General features: G+C 46.4%; 1 protein-coding gene across 1 annotated transcript in view; it reads right to left on the minus strand.

Annotated features, from left to right (window-relative positions):
* The window catches only part of LOC149445356 (uncharacterized), a 45,552-nt gene extending 33,299 nt beyond the window's left edge, over positions 1-12,253 (minus strand). The window contains exon 1 of the mRNA XM_089653885.1: positions 12,198-12,253. Coding sequence (XP_089510011.1) covers positions 12,198-12,253 — 56 coding nt within the window. The remainder of the gene's footprint in view (positions 1-12,197) is intronic.
* Between the last annotated feature and the right edge of the window lie 1,591 nt (positions 12,254-13,844).

The raw sequence follows: 13,844 nt of genomic DNA on the forward strand, positions 1-13,844 counted from the left end.
TGAGATAGATAGATAGATAGATAGATAGATAGATAGATAGATAGATAGATAGATAGATAGATAGATAGATATACTGTATATTGAAATGTGTTTTTTATATACTACAAAACATCTGAAAAATATTTTCAAAAATATATATTTTTTAAATATATTCTTCAGATTTTGTTTAACATATAAAAAAGTCATTTTAACATATATTTGTAAATGCATTCCAAAATGGAGATTAAATGTATTTTTAAAGACATACAGTATATTTGAAAATGTATTTTAAAAAATATTTTTCATATATTTTGTAATATATAAAAATCGCATTTCAACATACAGTATATATATATATATATTTTGAAATATATTTAAAATGCTACAATTTTGGCCGTATTCAATATAAGGGCAGCACAGTGGCATTTCCACCTGGCAGTACTCGGGTCGTTGGTTTGAATCCCAGCCATGGCACCACCTGCCTCAAGGTACTCTGGTTTCCTCCCACCCTCCAAAAACATGCTGAAATGTTAATTGGCTCCTGTCTAAATTGTCCCTAGTATGTGTATGTATGAATGCAAGTTAGGGACCTTAGATTGTACGCCCCTTGAGGGTTGGGGACCTTAGATTGTACGCCCCTTGAGGGTTAGGGACCTTAGATTGTACACCCCTTGAGGGTTAGGGACCTTAGATTGTACACCCCTTGAGGGTTAGGGACCTTAGATTGTACGCCCCTTGAGGGTTAGGGACCTTAGATTGTACGCCCCTTGAGGGTTAGGGACCTCAGATTGTACACCCTTGAGGGTTAATGACCTTAGACTGTACACCCTTGAGGGTTAGGGACCTTAGACTGTACGCCCCTTGAGGGTTAGGGACCTTAGACTGTACACCCTTGAGGGTTAGGGACCTCAGATTGTACACCCCTTGATGATCAGGGACTGATGTGAATGTACAATATATATGTAAAGCACTTCGTAAACTGACGGAGCTATATAAGTACCTGAAATAAATAGAAGTGAGACTTTTTCATGTGGCTATACAAATGAGGTCACAGTCATTGATGTAGAAGCAGTAGGCCAGGTGGTTACATAGATACCTTGGCATGTGGCTTGTGGCTTCCACATGTATTTGCGAACATGGGGCGTACAATCTAAGGTCCCTAACTCACATTCATGCATACACATACTAGGGGCCAATTCACCTCCCAGCATTATCAGATTGATGTGTGATTGGATCAAAACAATCAAATCTGCAATTAATCATATCAAATAGCTATAACTTCCCTTCCAACTAATTTAAGCCTGGTTACAGCTTGTAGGAGGAGTTTTCATTCTGCCCAGATTGTTCTATGAGGCTTCATGACCCCTGACCCTCTGCCTGGACAGTACTGATTGGCCCTATGCTGATCACAAGGAAAAAAAAAAAAATCGGGAAAGGTCCCAATTGAAAGAGGAGATCGGGACCTTTCCATGAGTACCAGACATGTGTGCTGGGAGCGGGCAGGGCACGCGCTCTCAGCACATATGTTTTTTTTTTAATAGAACGCAAATGTGCAGCCGCTCGGCGTCAAGGCCCAGACGCCGGGAAGCCGCACATTTGCGTTCGGCTGGTGCAAAGAGGTTAAAGTGGTTGTAAAGGCTTGAGGTTTTTTTACCTTCATTCATTCTAGGCATGAAGGTAAAAAATCTTCTGTGTGCACTATTGCCCCCAGCCCCCTAATTACTTACCCTGAGCCCCATCACAATCCAGTGATGTGCACAACAGCCTCAGCTGTCCCGGGTCTCTGCCTCCTCATTGGCTGGACAGCAAGCAGGAGCCACTGGGTGTCAATCACAGCCAGTCAGCCAATGAGGGGAGAGAGAGGGGGCGGGCCAAGCTGCAACTCCGCGTGTGAATGGACACATGGAGCAGCCCGAGCTCGGGTGCCCCCATAGCAAGCTGCTTGCTATGGGGGCACCCAATAGAAAGAAGGAGCCAGGAGCGCCGGCGGGGGACCCAAGAAGAGGAGGATCTGGGTTGCTCTGTGCAAAACCACTACACACAGCAGGTAAGTATAGACGTATTTGTTATTTTGAAAAAGAAAATAAAAAAACCTTTAGAATGGCTTTAATGAATACATAGGTATTATTTTGTAGCTTTTATATCAAGCTTCCAAGGGCGGACTGACCATTTGGAAACTTGGGCACTGCTTGAGGGCCTGGGGTCAGTAGGGGGCCCCATGAGATGCCCCTGGGACCTTTTTCATAGGCTTTTTTGAGTTTGGGCAAGGACACAGGGGCCCCATGATCCCCTATTGCCCGGGGGCCCCATGAGTTGTCAGTCCGCCCCTGCAAGCTTCTGTTATGTAGGAGAGGCAGAGGGTTTATTGGTGTCACTTACACCCTGCGCACCGCTAAGTGGTGTCATGTTCTTCCCCTCCGTCGCAGATGGCTGCACTTGATCACAGCTGACTGAACATCTGTACTTGGAAAGGAAGCACAATGGAAAGTGTGGTCATAAATCTTTTGATGTGACATTTTCTGTAGTATGTTTGATTTCACTGAACGAATCTGATCCGACCGCTATTTCTTTACATAATAGAAAATGAGGAAACGCGGCACGTGGCCCGTCACAACACGAGAAGAGTCCCATTACACCTCCTAGACCTGGAAAGTGAGCGGTTCTTGCAGAGGACTGGCTACACCGAGGTAAGAATTCTATATATCAATAAGCACTGATTGGGCCTAACTATGGGAAGCACAAATGGTTAGCATGGCAGTACTCGGGTCGCTGGTTCAAATCCCAACCACAGCACCACCTGCCTGGAGTTTGCATGCTCTCCTTATGCTTGCATGGGTTTCATCCCACACTCCAAAGACACGCTAGTGTGTTAAATAAATATATTTTAAAAATATTCTTCCCAAATACATTGACATATATTTGAAATACTACAATTTGGGCCGTATTCAATATATATATATAAATATATTGAATACGGCCAAAATTGTAGTATTTCAAATCCAGGGGTGGACTGAGAACTGATGGGGCCCCGGGCAATAGGGGATCATGGGGCCCCTGTGTCCTTGCCCAAACTCAAAAAAGCCTATAGAAAAGGTACCAGGGTCATCTCATGTGGCCCCCTACTGACCCCGGGCCCTCAGGCAGTGCCTGAGTTTCCAAATGGTCTGTCCGCCCCTGTTCAAATCAAACCCGGGTCAGCTGCTTGGAAGGCAGCTCTGCTCACCACTATATACAGTGAAGGAAATGCGTATTTGATCCCCGGCTGATGTTGAATGTTTGCCCCTCACACAGAAACAATCGGTCTAAACATTGAATGTTCGGTGTATTGTAACACTGAGAGACAGAATGGCAACAAAAACTCATGCAATGCATGTCTAAAAATTGATGACTGATCTGCATGTTCATGAGGGAAAGAAGGATTTGATCCCCTATCATTCAGCAGGATTTCTGGCTACCAGGTGTCTTTCATACAGGTAACAAGCTGAGATTAGAAGCAGTCTCTTAAAGGGAGTGCTGCTAATCTCATTGTGTTACCTGTATAAAAGACACCTGTCCACAGGAGCAATCAAACCATCAGATTCCAAACTCTCCACCATGGCAAAGACCAAAGAGCTGTCCAAGGATGTCAGGGACAAGATTGTAGACCTACACAAGGCTGGACTGGGCTACCAAACTATGGCCAAGCAGCTTGGTGAGAAGGTGACAACAGTTGGTGCAATCATTCACAAATGGAAGAAACACAAAACAAGTGTCAGTCTCCCTAGGTCTGGTGCACCATGCAAGATCTCACCTTGTGGAGTGTCAATGATCATAAGAACAGTGAGGAATCATCCCAGAACTACACGTGAGGATCTTGTCAATGATCTCCAGGCAGCTGGGACCACAGTCACCAAGAAAACAATTGGTAACACACTACGCCGACAAGGACTGAAATCCTGCAGTGCCCGCAAGGTCCCTCTGCTCAAGAAAGCATGTCCAGGCCCGTCTGAAGTCTGCCACTGAACATCTGAATGATGCAGAGGAGGACTGGTTGAAAGTGTTGTGGTCAGATGAGACCAAAATCCAGCTCTTTGGCATCCACTCAACTCGCCATGTTTGGAGGAGGAGGAATGCTGCATATGACCCCAAGAACACCATCCCAACTGTGAAACATGGAGGTGGAAACATTCTGCTTTGGGGGTGTTTTTCTGCTAAGGGGACAGGACAACTGCACCGCATCAAAGGGACGATGGACGGGGCAATGTACCCTCAAATCTTGGGTGAGAACCTTCTTCCCTCAGCCAGGGCATTGAAAATGGGTCGTGGATGGGTGTTCCAGCATGACAATGACCCAAAACACACGGCCAAGGCAACAAAGGAGCGGCTCAAGAAGAAGCACATTAAGGTCCTGGAGTGGCCTAGTCTCCAGACCTTAAATTGATTGAAAATCTGTGGAGGGAGCTGAAAGTTCGAGTTGCCAAACGTCAGCCACCACACCTTCATGATTTGGAGAGGATCTGCCAAGAAGAGTGGGCCAAAATCCCTCCTGAGATGTGTGCGAACCTGGGGGCCAACTCCAGGAAACGTCTGACCTCAGTGATTGCCAACAAGGGATTTGCCACCAAGTACTAAGTCATGTTTTGTGAAGGGGATCAAATCCTTCTTTCCCTCATGAACATGCAGATCAGTCATCATTTGTTAGGAATGCATTTCTGCTGAATTTGTTGTTGTATTCTGTCTCTCAGTGTTACAATACAGCGAACATTCGATTTTTAGACCGATCATTTCTTTGTGAGTGGGCAATCGTTCATCATCAGCAGGGGAACAAATACACATTTCCTTCACTATATAGTGGTGAGCATAGTTGCCTTCCAAGCAGTTGACCTGCGTTCGATTCCCGGCCAATGCAATCTCCTTCTTTGCGGCCTTGACAAAAGACCTGAGAGCTCCAGGTCCTTGAAGAAAGCTCCTAAGATGTCTTGTCTTAGCGACAACTGTGGAAATACAATCGATAGCCTAATAAAAAAAATTTGCCCCATTCTCACTTGGTGAATTGCTGTGCACATTTTTTTTTTTTAAATACACTGCTTAGTGATCATTAGCCAAAGCACTGTGTATTATAAATCCACTCACCGGTCACTTTGTTAGGTCCACCTTGCTAGTGCTAAGAAAATCTCCCTCACACCATGACTCCACCACCACCAGCCTGAACCATTGATACAAGGCAGGATGGATCCCCCACACCATGACACTACCACCACCAACCTGAACCATTGATACAAGGCAGGATGGATCCACCACACCATGACACCACCACCTCCAGCCTGAACCATTGATACAAGGCAGGATGGATCCACCACACCATGACACCACCACCACCAGCCTGAACCATTGATACAAAGCAGGATGGATCCACCACACCATGACTCCACCACCACCAGCCTGAACCATTGATACAAAGCAGGATGGATCCATGTTTTCATGTCGTTTATTTTGACCCTACCATCTGAATGTTACAGCTGAAATCCAGACTCAACGTTTTCCCAATCTTCTATTGTCCAATTTTGGTGAGCCTGTGCGAATTGTAGCCTTTGTTTCTTGTTCTTAGCTGATAAGAGTGCTATCCGGTGTGGTCTTCTGCTGCTGTAGCCCATCTGCTTCAAGGTTGGACGTGTTGTGCGTTGAGATGGTATTCTGCATTCCTCGGTTGTAACAAGAAGTTGTTTGAGTTACTGTTGCCTTTCTATCATCTCCAACCAGTCTGCCCATTCTCCTCTGACCTCAACAAGGCATTTTCCTCCACACAACTGACGCTCACTGGATATTTTCTCTTTTTCGGACCATTTTCTGTAAACCCTAGAGATGGTTGTGTGTGAAAATCCCAGTAGATCAGCAGTTTTTGAAATACTCAGACCAGCCCGTCTTGCACCAACAACCACGCCACGTTCAAAGTCACTTAAATCCTCTTTCTTCCCCATGCTGATGTTTGGTTTCGAACTGCATTAAGTCATCTTTACCACGTCTAGATGCCTAAATGCATTGAGTCGCTGCCATGTGATTGGCTGATTTGTGTTACCAAGCAATTGAACAGGTGGATCTAATAAAGTGACCGGTGAGTGTAATTGTAATGTGAGGATACATTTTAACAATTTTTTATCCTTTGTTGCAGCAATCTGTTGTGCCTCTGCATGAAATTTCTCAGTCCGGGTTTCCTGATGATGAAAACAGTGGACCAGGCATGCGTCATGTGTTTTGGAGTGGCTACTGGTGGTCTCCATCAGACAGGTTGACAGTTCAGGAGCACTAATGGGAGACGGGCAGAACGTTGTCACCCTATAACTGGAAGTGCCTGAAAAAGGATAAGCTGCAGGTTTAAAAGTGAGACCTTGAAGACCCTTGAAGGTGGCCAGCAGAGGACAACCTGTCTCTACTCTCACGAACAAACTCTGAAATAAGTCAGGCAGGGCTTGGATTGAGTTGTATTACTAATAGATTGGGTTACAATCAAGCTACTAATTTACGTCTTTGTTGTCACCATTATTGCATCTCCATCCTTGTTGGCCTGTCTCTACCCTAGCTACCCTCTCTATGGTCTATCACGAATGTTACGGCCAGACTCATCCACTCTACCAACCACTCTGTGTCCATCACCCCTCTCTGCCAATATGTCCGTTGGCTTCTGATTGCCCAACAAATAAAATTCAGAATTCCCACAACAACATGCAAAGCCAACCCACAACTCTGCCCCCAGCTACATTGCCAACCTCATCTAAAACAAATCCCCCACACTATCCTCTCCCCTCCTCCCAAGACCTTCAGCTTTGTAGCTCCCTCAGCATAACCCTCCTATGCTCACCTTCAGGTCCTCTCTAGAGCCTCTCCTATCCTCTGGAACTCCAACCTATCCAGCTATCTTCTACACTGTCCAGATATAGGAGATCCATGAAAACTCATGTCTTCAGGGAGGCCTATGCTACCTCCACCCAATAAACTGAACTTTTAGTTTTTCCATGAGCTCATGCCTCACAGTTATTATCACTCACCCTTTTCTTAGACATGTATATTTATTATTACGATCATCACACCCACCGCAAATCTTCTCTTCTCAAGGAGGAACTGGGTTGTTTCCCCTTTTTTTATTGTTTTGATTCTCATTAGTCAGACCAATTCCTGGAAGTCGTGTTCTGAACTGACAACCAACACTGAATTGTACATTCGAAATAAGTTCTCACTGAAGATTTTTACATTGGAAAAGGAAGTCTTTTGTATCCTTCTTACAGTCCCTTATCTCTGCCTCCCTCCCTCTCTGCTATCCCACTCTTCTTTCCTCCTTCTCTCTTTTATACCCCGTTCCCTCCTCTCTACCAATTCACACAAACCCTTCTCTCCCTTTCCCTTTCCACCTACCTATTCTCTCTCTCTTTCTACCTCCGTCTATCTATAGCACTCCCTCTTTGTTACCTTCTCTCTCCTCTCCTTTACGCTGCTCTCCTCTCAACTTTCCTCTCCTCTCCGTTCCGCTCCTCTCCTCTGTCCTCTCCTCTCTCTTCTCCTCTCCTCTTTCCTCTCCTCTTTCGTCTCCTCTTTCCTCTCCTCTTTCCTCTCCTCTACTTTCCTCTCCTCTCCGCTCCTCTCTCCTCTCCTCTGTCCTCTCCTCTCTCTTCTCATCTCCTCTTTCCTCTCCTCTTTCCTCTCCTTTCCTCTTTCCTCTCCTTTCCTCTTTCCTCTCCTCTTTTCTCTTCTCTTTCCTCTCCTCTTTCCTCTCTTCCTTCCTCTCCTCTCTCCACTTTCCTCTCCTCTTCGCTCTCCTCTTTCTTTCAACTCTCTCCTATTCTCTCCTCTTTCCTCTCCTCTCCTCTTTCCTCCCCTTTTTCCTCTCCTCTTTCCTCTCCTTTCCTCTTTCCTTTCTTCTTTCCTCTCTTCCTTCCTCTACTCTCTTCTCTCCTCTTTCCTCTCCTTTTTGCTCTCCTCTCTCTTTCAACTCTCTCCTCTCCCCTCTCCTCTTTCCTCCCCTCTCCTCTTTCCTCTCCTCCTTCCTCCCCTCTCCTCTTCCCTGTCCTCTCCACTTCCCTCTCCTCTTCCCTCTCCTCTTCTCTCTCCTCTCCCCTCTCCTCTTCCCTCTCCTCTCCTCTTCCCTCTCCTCTTCCCTCTCCTCTTCCCTCTCCTCTCCACTTTCCTCTCCTCTTCCCTCTCCTCTCCACTTTCCTCTCCTCTTCCCTCTGCTCTCCACTTTCCTCTCCTCTTCCCTCTCCTCTCCACTTTCCTCTACTCTTCCCTCTCCTCTCCACTTTCCTCTACTCTTCCTTCTCCTCTCCACTTTCCTCTACTCTTCCTTCTCCTCTCCACTTTCCTCTCCTCTTCCTTCTCCTCTCCACTTTCCTCTCCTCTTTCCTTTCCTCTCCTCTTTCCTGTTCTCTCCTATTTCTTCTCCTCTTTCCTCTCCTCTCCTCTTTCCATTCCTCTCCTCTCTCCTCTTCTCTCCTCTCCTCTTTCTTCTCGTCTTGTCTCCTCTCCTCTCCTCTTTCCTGTTCTCTCCTCTTTCCTCTCCTCTCCTCTTTCCATTCCTCTCCTTTTTCCTCTCCTCTCCTCTTTCCTCTCCTCTCCTCTTTCTTCTCGTCTTCTCTCCTCTCAACTTTCCTTTCCTTTTTCCTCTCCTCTCCTCTTTATTCTCGTCTTCTCTCCTCTCCACTTTCCTTTTTCCTCTCCTCTTCCCTCTTTCTTCTCCTCTTTCCTGTCCTCTCCTCTATTTTTCCCTCTCCTCTTCTCTTTCCTCTCCTCTCCTGTTCCACCTTCTCTTTCCTCTATCTTCCCTCTCTTCTCCTCTCCCTTTGTTCCCTCTTTTTTTCCTCTCCTCTCCTTTACTTTCCTTTCTCTTTCCATCTCAACCCCACCAACTTTTTCTGCCCCCAAAAACCCAGAACAGGGTTGAAAAATACTGAAATCAATCATTCCTGGATGAATGTGCTCTATGCTGTCAGCTCTGTGGGGTGATCTCTGGGCCTGTGGTTAGTTGTATGCTCTGTCTAATTTGCACATCAGTTATAATTGATTATCGCTGACCACATCAGAGAAACCACAGTGAACGTAAATCTGACACAGTCGCCCTCAAGCAGCACATTTACGGAAGTCTTTAAAGTGGTTGTAAGCCTCAGACATGAAATATGAACAAAGCATATCCCTCTATGGTGTGTGCTTGTCCCAATCCAGAGCGCTAAGGGCTTGATTTTCTAAAGGCAAATAGACTGTGCACTTTGCACGCGCAGTTTCTCCAGAGCTTAGTAAATGAGCGGAAGCTCTGCTGACTTCCATCATCCAATCAGGTGCAAGCAAAAGTGCTTTTTCTTTTTCAATTTTCCTTGGTTGGGTATTCCTTGAAAAGTGAATCTTTATTTCATTTACAATTTTCTGGAGCAATTGCAACTTGTATGCTGAACAGTTTACTCGCCTTTAGTAAATCAACCCTTAAGTGTCATTTCTGTCTGCTGCTTTGTTCTTCTGATATCAGCACGAGTCACTTCTGACAAGTTTTCCTGACACCTGGAGGGGAGGGACCTCCAGCAGATTGACAGCCTCATCTCTGTTCCTGTGTGGAGGGGGGTGTATCCCTTTCTTCCAATCAGCTCTCAGAGCTCTCCTCACTGAGCTCTGCAGTGTGTAATTTCAGCTCTCCGCCCCATAAGTGTCATTTCTGTCTTCTGCTTTGTTCTTCTGATATCAGCACGAGTCACTTCTGACAAGTCTTCCTGACACCAAGAGAAAAATGGGGACAGGGGAGGGACCTCCAGCAGATTGACAGCCTCATCTCTGTTCCTGTGTGGAGGGGGGTGTATCCCTTCCTTCCAATCAGCCTTTAGAGCTCTCCTCACTGAGCTCTGCAGTGTGTAATTTCAGCTCTCTACCCTATTTTTTCTGAACTCTCTTGTCTGAGAGTTCAGAAAAAAGGGGGCCTGCTCAGAGTCCTGACCTCAACCCCATAGAACACCTTTGGGATGAATTAGAGCGGAGACTGTGATCCAGGCCTCCTCCCCCGACATCAGTGCCTGACCTGACAAATGTGCTTCTGGAAGAATGGTCCAACCTTCCCATAGACACCCTCCTAAACCTTGTGGATGGCCTTCCCAGAAGAGTTGAAGCTGTTATAGCTGCAAAGGGCGGGGCCAACTCAATATTGAACCCTACGGACTAAGACTGGGGGGCCATTAAAGGTCATGTGCGTGGAAAGGGCGGGGCCAACTCAATATGGAACCCTACGGACTAAGACTGGGGGCCATTAAAGGTCATGTGTTTGGAAAATCCGGAGGCCCAATACTTTTGGCAATATAGTGTATGTACATACAAACTTGTGACAATAATAAACATATAAAAACATAAAAAAAAGATGTAACCCTACGTGAAAGCAGTCCACATTAAAGGTGTGTTCAAAATCTTCATTATCACAAAGATTTTTTTTTTAAAACCAAAATTTCACTCCCACACACGCTAAATGATTAGCACTTCCACCTGGCAGTACTAGGGTCACTGGTTCGAATCCCAACCACGGCACCACCTGCCTGGAGTTTGCATGTTCTCCCTGTGACTGCATGGGTTTCCTCCAGGTGCTCCATTTTTCTCCCACACTCCAAAGACATGCTGGTAGGTTAATTGGCTCCTGTCTAAATTGTCCCTAGCATGTGTATGTATGAATGTGAGTTAGGGCCCTTAGATTGTACGCCCCTCAAGGCTTAGGGACCTTAGATTGTATGCCCCTTGAGGGTTAGGGACCTTAGATTGTACTCCCCTTGAGGGTTAGGGACCTTAGATTGTACGCCCCTTGAGGGCTAGGGACCTTAGATTGTACGCCCCTTGAGGGTTGGGGACCTTAGATTGTACGCCCCTTGAGGGTTCAAGACCTTAGTTTGTATGCCCCTTGAGGGTTGGGGACCTTAGATTGTACGCCCCTTGAGGGTTGGGGACCTTAGATTGTACACCCCTTGAGGGTTGGGGACCTTAGATTGTACGCCCCTTGACGGTTAGGGACCTTAGATTGTACTCCCCTTGAGGGTTGGGGACCTTAGATTGTACGTCCCTTGAGGGTTGGGGACCTTAGATTGTACGCCCCTTGAGGGTTGGGGACCTTAGATTGTACGCCCCTTGAGGGTTGGGGACCTTAGATTGTACGCCCCTTGAGGGTTAGGGACCTTAGATTGTACACCCCTTGAGGTTTGGGGACCTTAGATCGTACGCCCCTTGAGGGTTAGGGACCTTAGATCGTACGCCCCTTGAGGGTTAGGGACCTTAGATCGTACGCCCCTTGAGGGTTGGGGACCTTAGATCGTACGCCCCTTGAGGGTTGGGGACCTTAGATCGTACGCCCCTTGAGGGTTGGGGACCTTAGATCGTACGCCCCTTGAGGGTTGGGGACCTTAGATCGTACGCCCCTTGAGGGTTGGGGACCTTAGATTTGTACACCACTTGAAGGTTAGAGAACTTAGATTGTATGCCCCTTGAGGGTTGGGGACCTTAGATTGTACGCTCCTTGAGGGTTGGGGACCTTAGATTGTACGCCCCTTGAGGGTTAGGGTCCTTAGATTGTATGCCCCTTGAGGGTTGGGGACCTTAGACTGTACGCCCCTTGAGAGGTGGGGACCTTAGATTGTACGCCCCTTGAGGGGTGGGGACCTTAGACTGTACGCCCCTTGAGGGTTAGGGACCTTAGATTGTACGCCCCTTGAGGGTTGGGGACCTTAGATTGTACGCCCCTTGAGGGTTGGGGACCTTAGATTGTACGCCCCTTGAGGGTTGGGTACCTTAGATTGTACACCCCTTGAGGGTTGAATGTACAATATATATGTAAAGTGCTGCGTAAATTGATGGCGCAATATAAGTACCTGAAATAAATAAGTAATACACACAGAAAAATAAACTGCAAAATCTAGCGGCACTATCAGAATACAATACCCCCTCTGTGATCCCACTTTTCAAGCGATACCATTTAGAGATAGATGAAGGGTTGGCCAAGGTACCATATCCACAGATATGCAGTATAGCATCTCTCCAAAAATTTTTTTGGGGAAAGACAGACTTTCATGGTGTCACACAGTCATTTCTATAAAACAAACATTCATTTTTATCAGAATCACTTAAAAACAACATAAACAAGCAAGTGATCTGATGACATTTTACTTCAGTTTTTTGATGTTAAAGCAATTCATTCGCAACATTGGCCACGTGTGGGTGACCTGAAACCTCCTTCTACTTACGAAGAGTAACCCAGGAACAAAGAGGAAGCACAGCTCATGAGATTCATCCTCGCCATCCTTCGAGAAGAGAACTTGTATTATCTGGATTGCTGATTATAAAAATAAGAAGGGTCTTACCCCGGTAGAGGGATAAATGAAGCCAAAATGTACCCAGATAATGTACTCTGCGTTGTCTGCGTCATACAGACTTCCTGTATAAAACCACAGCAGTAAGGAGGTACTTCTACTAGAACATTGCATCTGGTGTGTGGTGGAGAAGATGCCGGAGACGGGTCCTAAACACAGTGACGCATTAACCGCGAGGCAAACAAGGTGTTTGCCTAGGGTGGCAATTTTCAGCGGGGTGATGCCTCTCCTGGAAGAAGGGAAACAAGTGGCAGGGATGGGGATCTGGTCAGCTCCGGCATGAGATCCGCCAGGGCCGTGGATAAGGGGGTACCACCAGTCCTCCTGTACCAGCAGGGGGGCCCAGGAGGGGCTATACAGCCTTCCTCATAGCTTTCCTGCTACGAGGAAGGCTTTTACACTGCTATGAGGAAAGCTTTTACACTGCTATGAGGAAGGCTTTTACACTGCTATGAGGAAGGCTGTACGGCCGAAACACGTTAGCATTTTATTACTGTATTTTATTACTGTATTCATATCATGTAGCCAATAAAGAGTAACCAGAAGAGCAGACTGGGTTGCCAGCGTCTTTTTGGATTTCCTAGTTTAGCTCACCACCCATCAGGGGCGGACTGACAACTCATGGGGCAATAGGGGATCATGGGGCTCCTGTGTCCTTGCCCAAACTCAAAAAAGCCTATGAAAAAGGTACCAGGGGCATCTCATGGGGCCCCCTACTGACCCCGGGCCCTCGGGCATTGCCCGAGTTTCCAAATGGCCAGTCCGCCCCTGTCACCCATCCTCCCATTTATTTAGGGATCGTTGAGGTTTTGACAGTTAGGGTAACACTTCAATGGTTTTCACTTTATGACGACTTTCACTTTTTATAATCGGCGCTTTATTACAGAGTGTTACTTTCAAGATGTTAAAACGCAAGCAGAGTGTACTTTTAGTGAACGCGTTTGATTTGTTATTGCTTTGATTCATTGTTGCAATATTTATTGTAAAGACAAAACCGTTTCGCAGCCCTTCCACCTTCATTTAAAAACTAAAAAAAAAATTTGAACATTTATTGGGGACTACTAGTTTAAAACGGCTTTGCATCTACTTGTGTGGAATGCGTGGCCAGATCTAGGGGGGTGCTGAGGTGGGAACCTCCCCAGATCTTAGTTTGCCCCCCCCCCCAAAGCCAACTCTAACCAGCCACTATACAACCCTAACCTGCCACCATACTGCCCTAACCTGCCACTATACTACCCTAACCTGCCACTATACTACCCTAACATGTCACTATACAACCCTAACCTACCACTATACTGCCCTAACATGTCACTTCACTACCCTAACCTACCACTATACTACCCTAACCTGCCCCTATACTACCCTAACCTGCCACTATACTACCCTAACCTGCCACTATACTACCCTAACATGTCACTATACAACCCTAACCTACCACTATACTGCCCTAACATGTCACTTCACTACCCTAACCTACCACTACACTACCCTAACCTGTCACTATACTACCCTAACCTACCA

The sequence above is a fragment of the Staurois parvus genome, unplaced genomic scaffold, assembly GCF_062004578.1.
Source record: "Staurois parvus isolate SC_StPar_1 unplaced genomic scaffold, SC_StPar_1.0 ptg000726l, whole genome shotgun sequence".
In the NCBI taxonomy this organism is placed as follows: Eukaryota; Metazoa; Chordata; class Amphibia; order Anura; family Ranidae; genus Staurois; species Staurois parvus.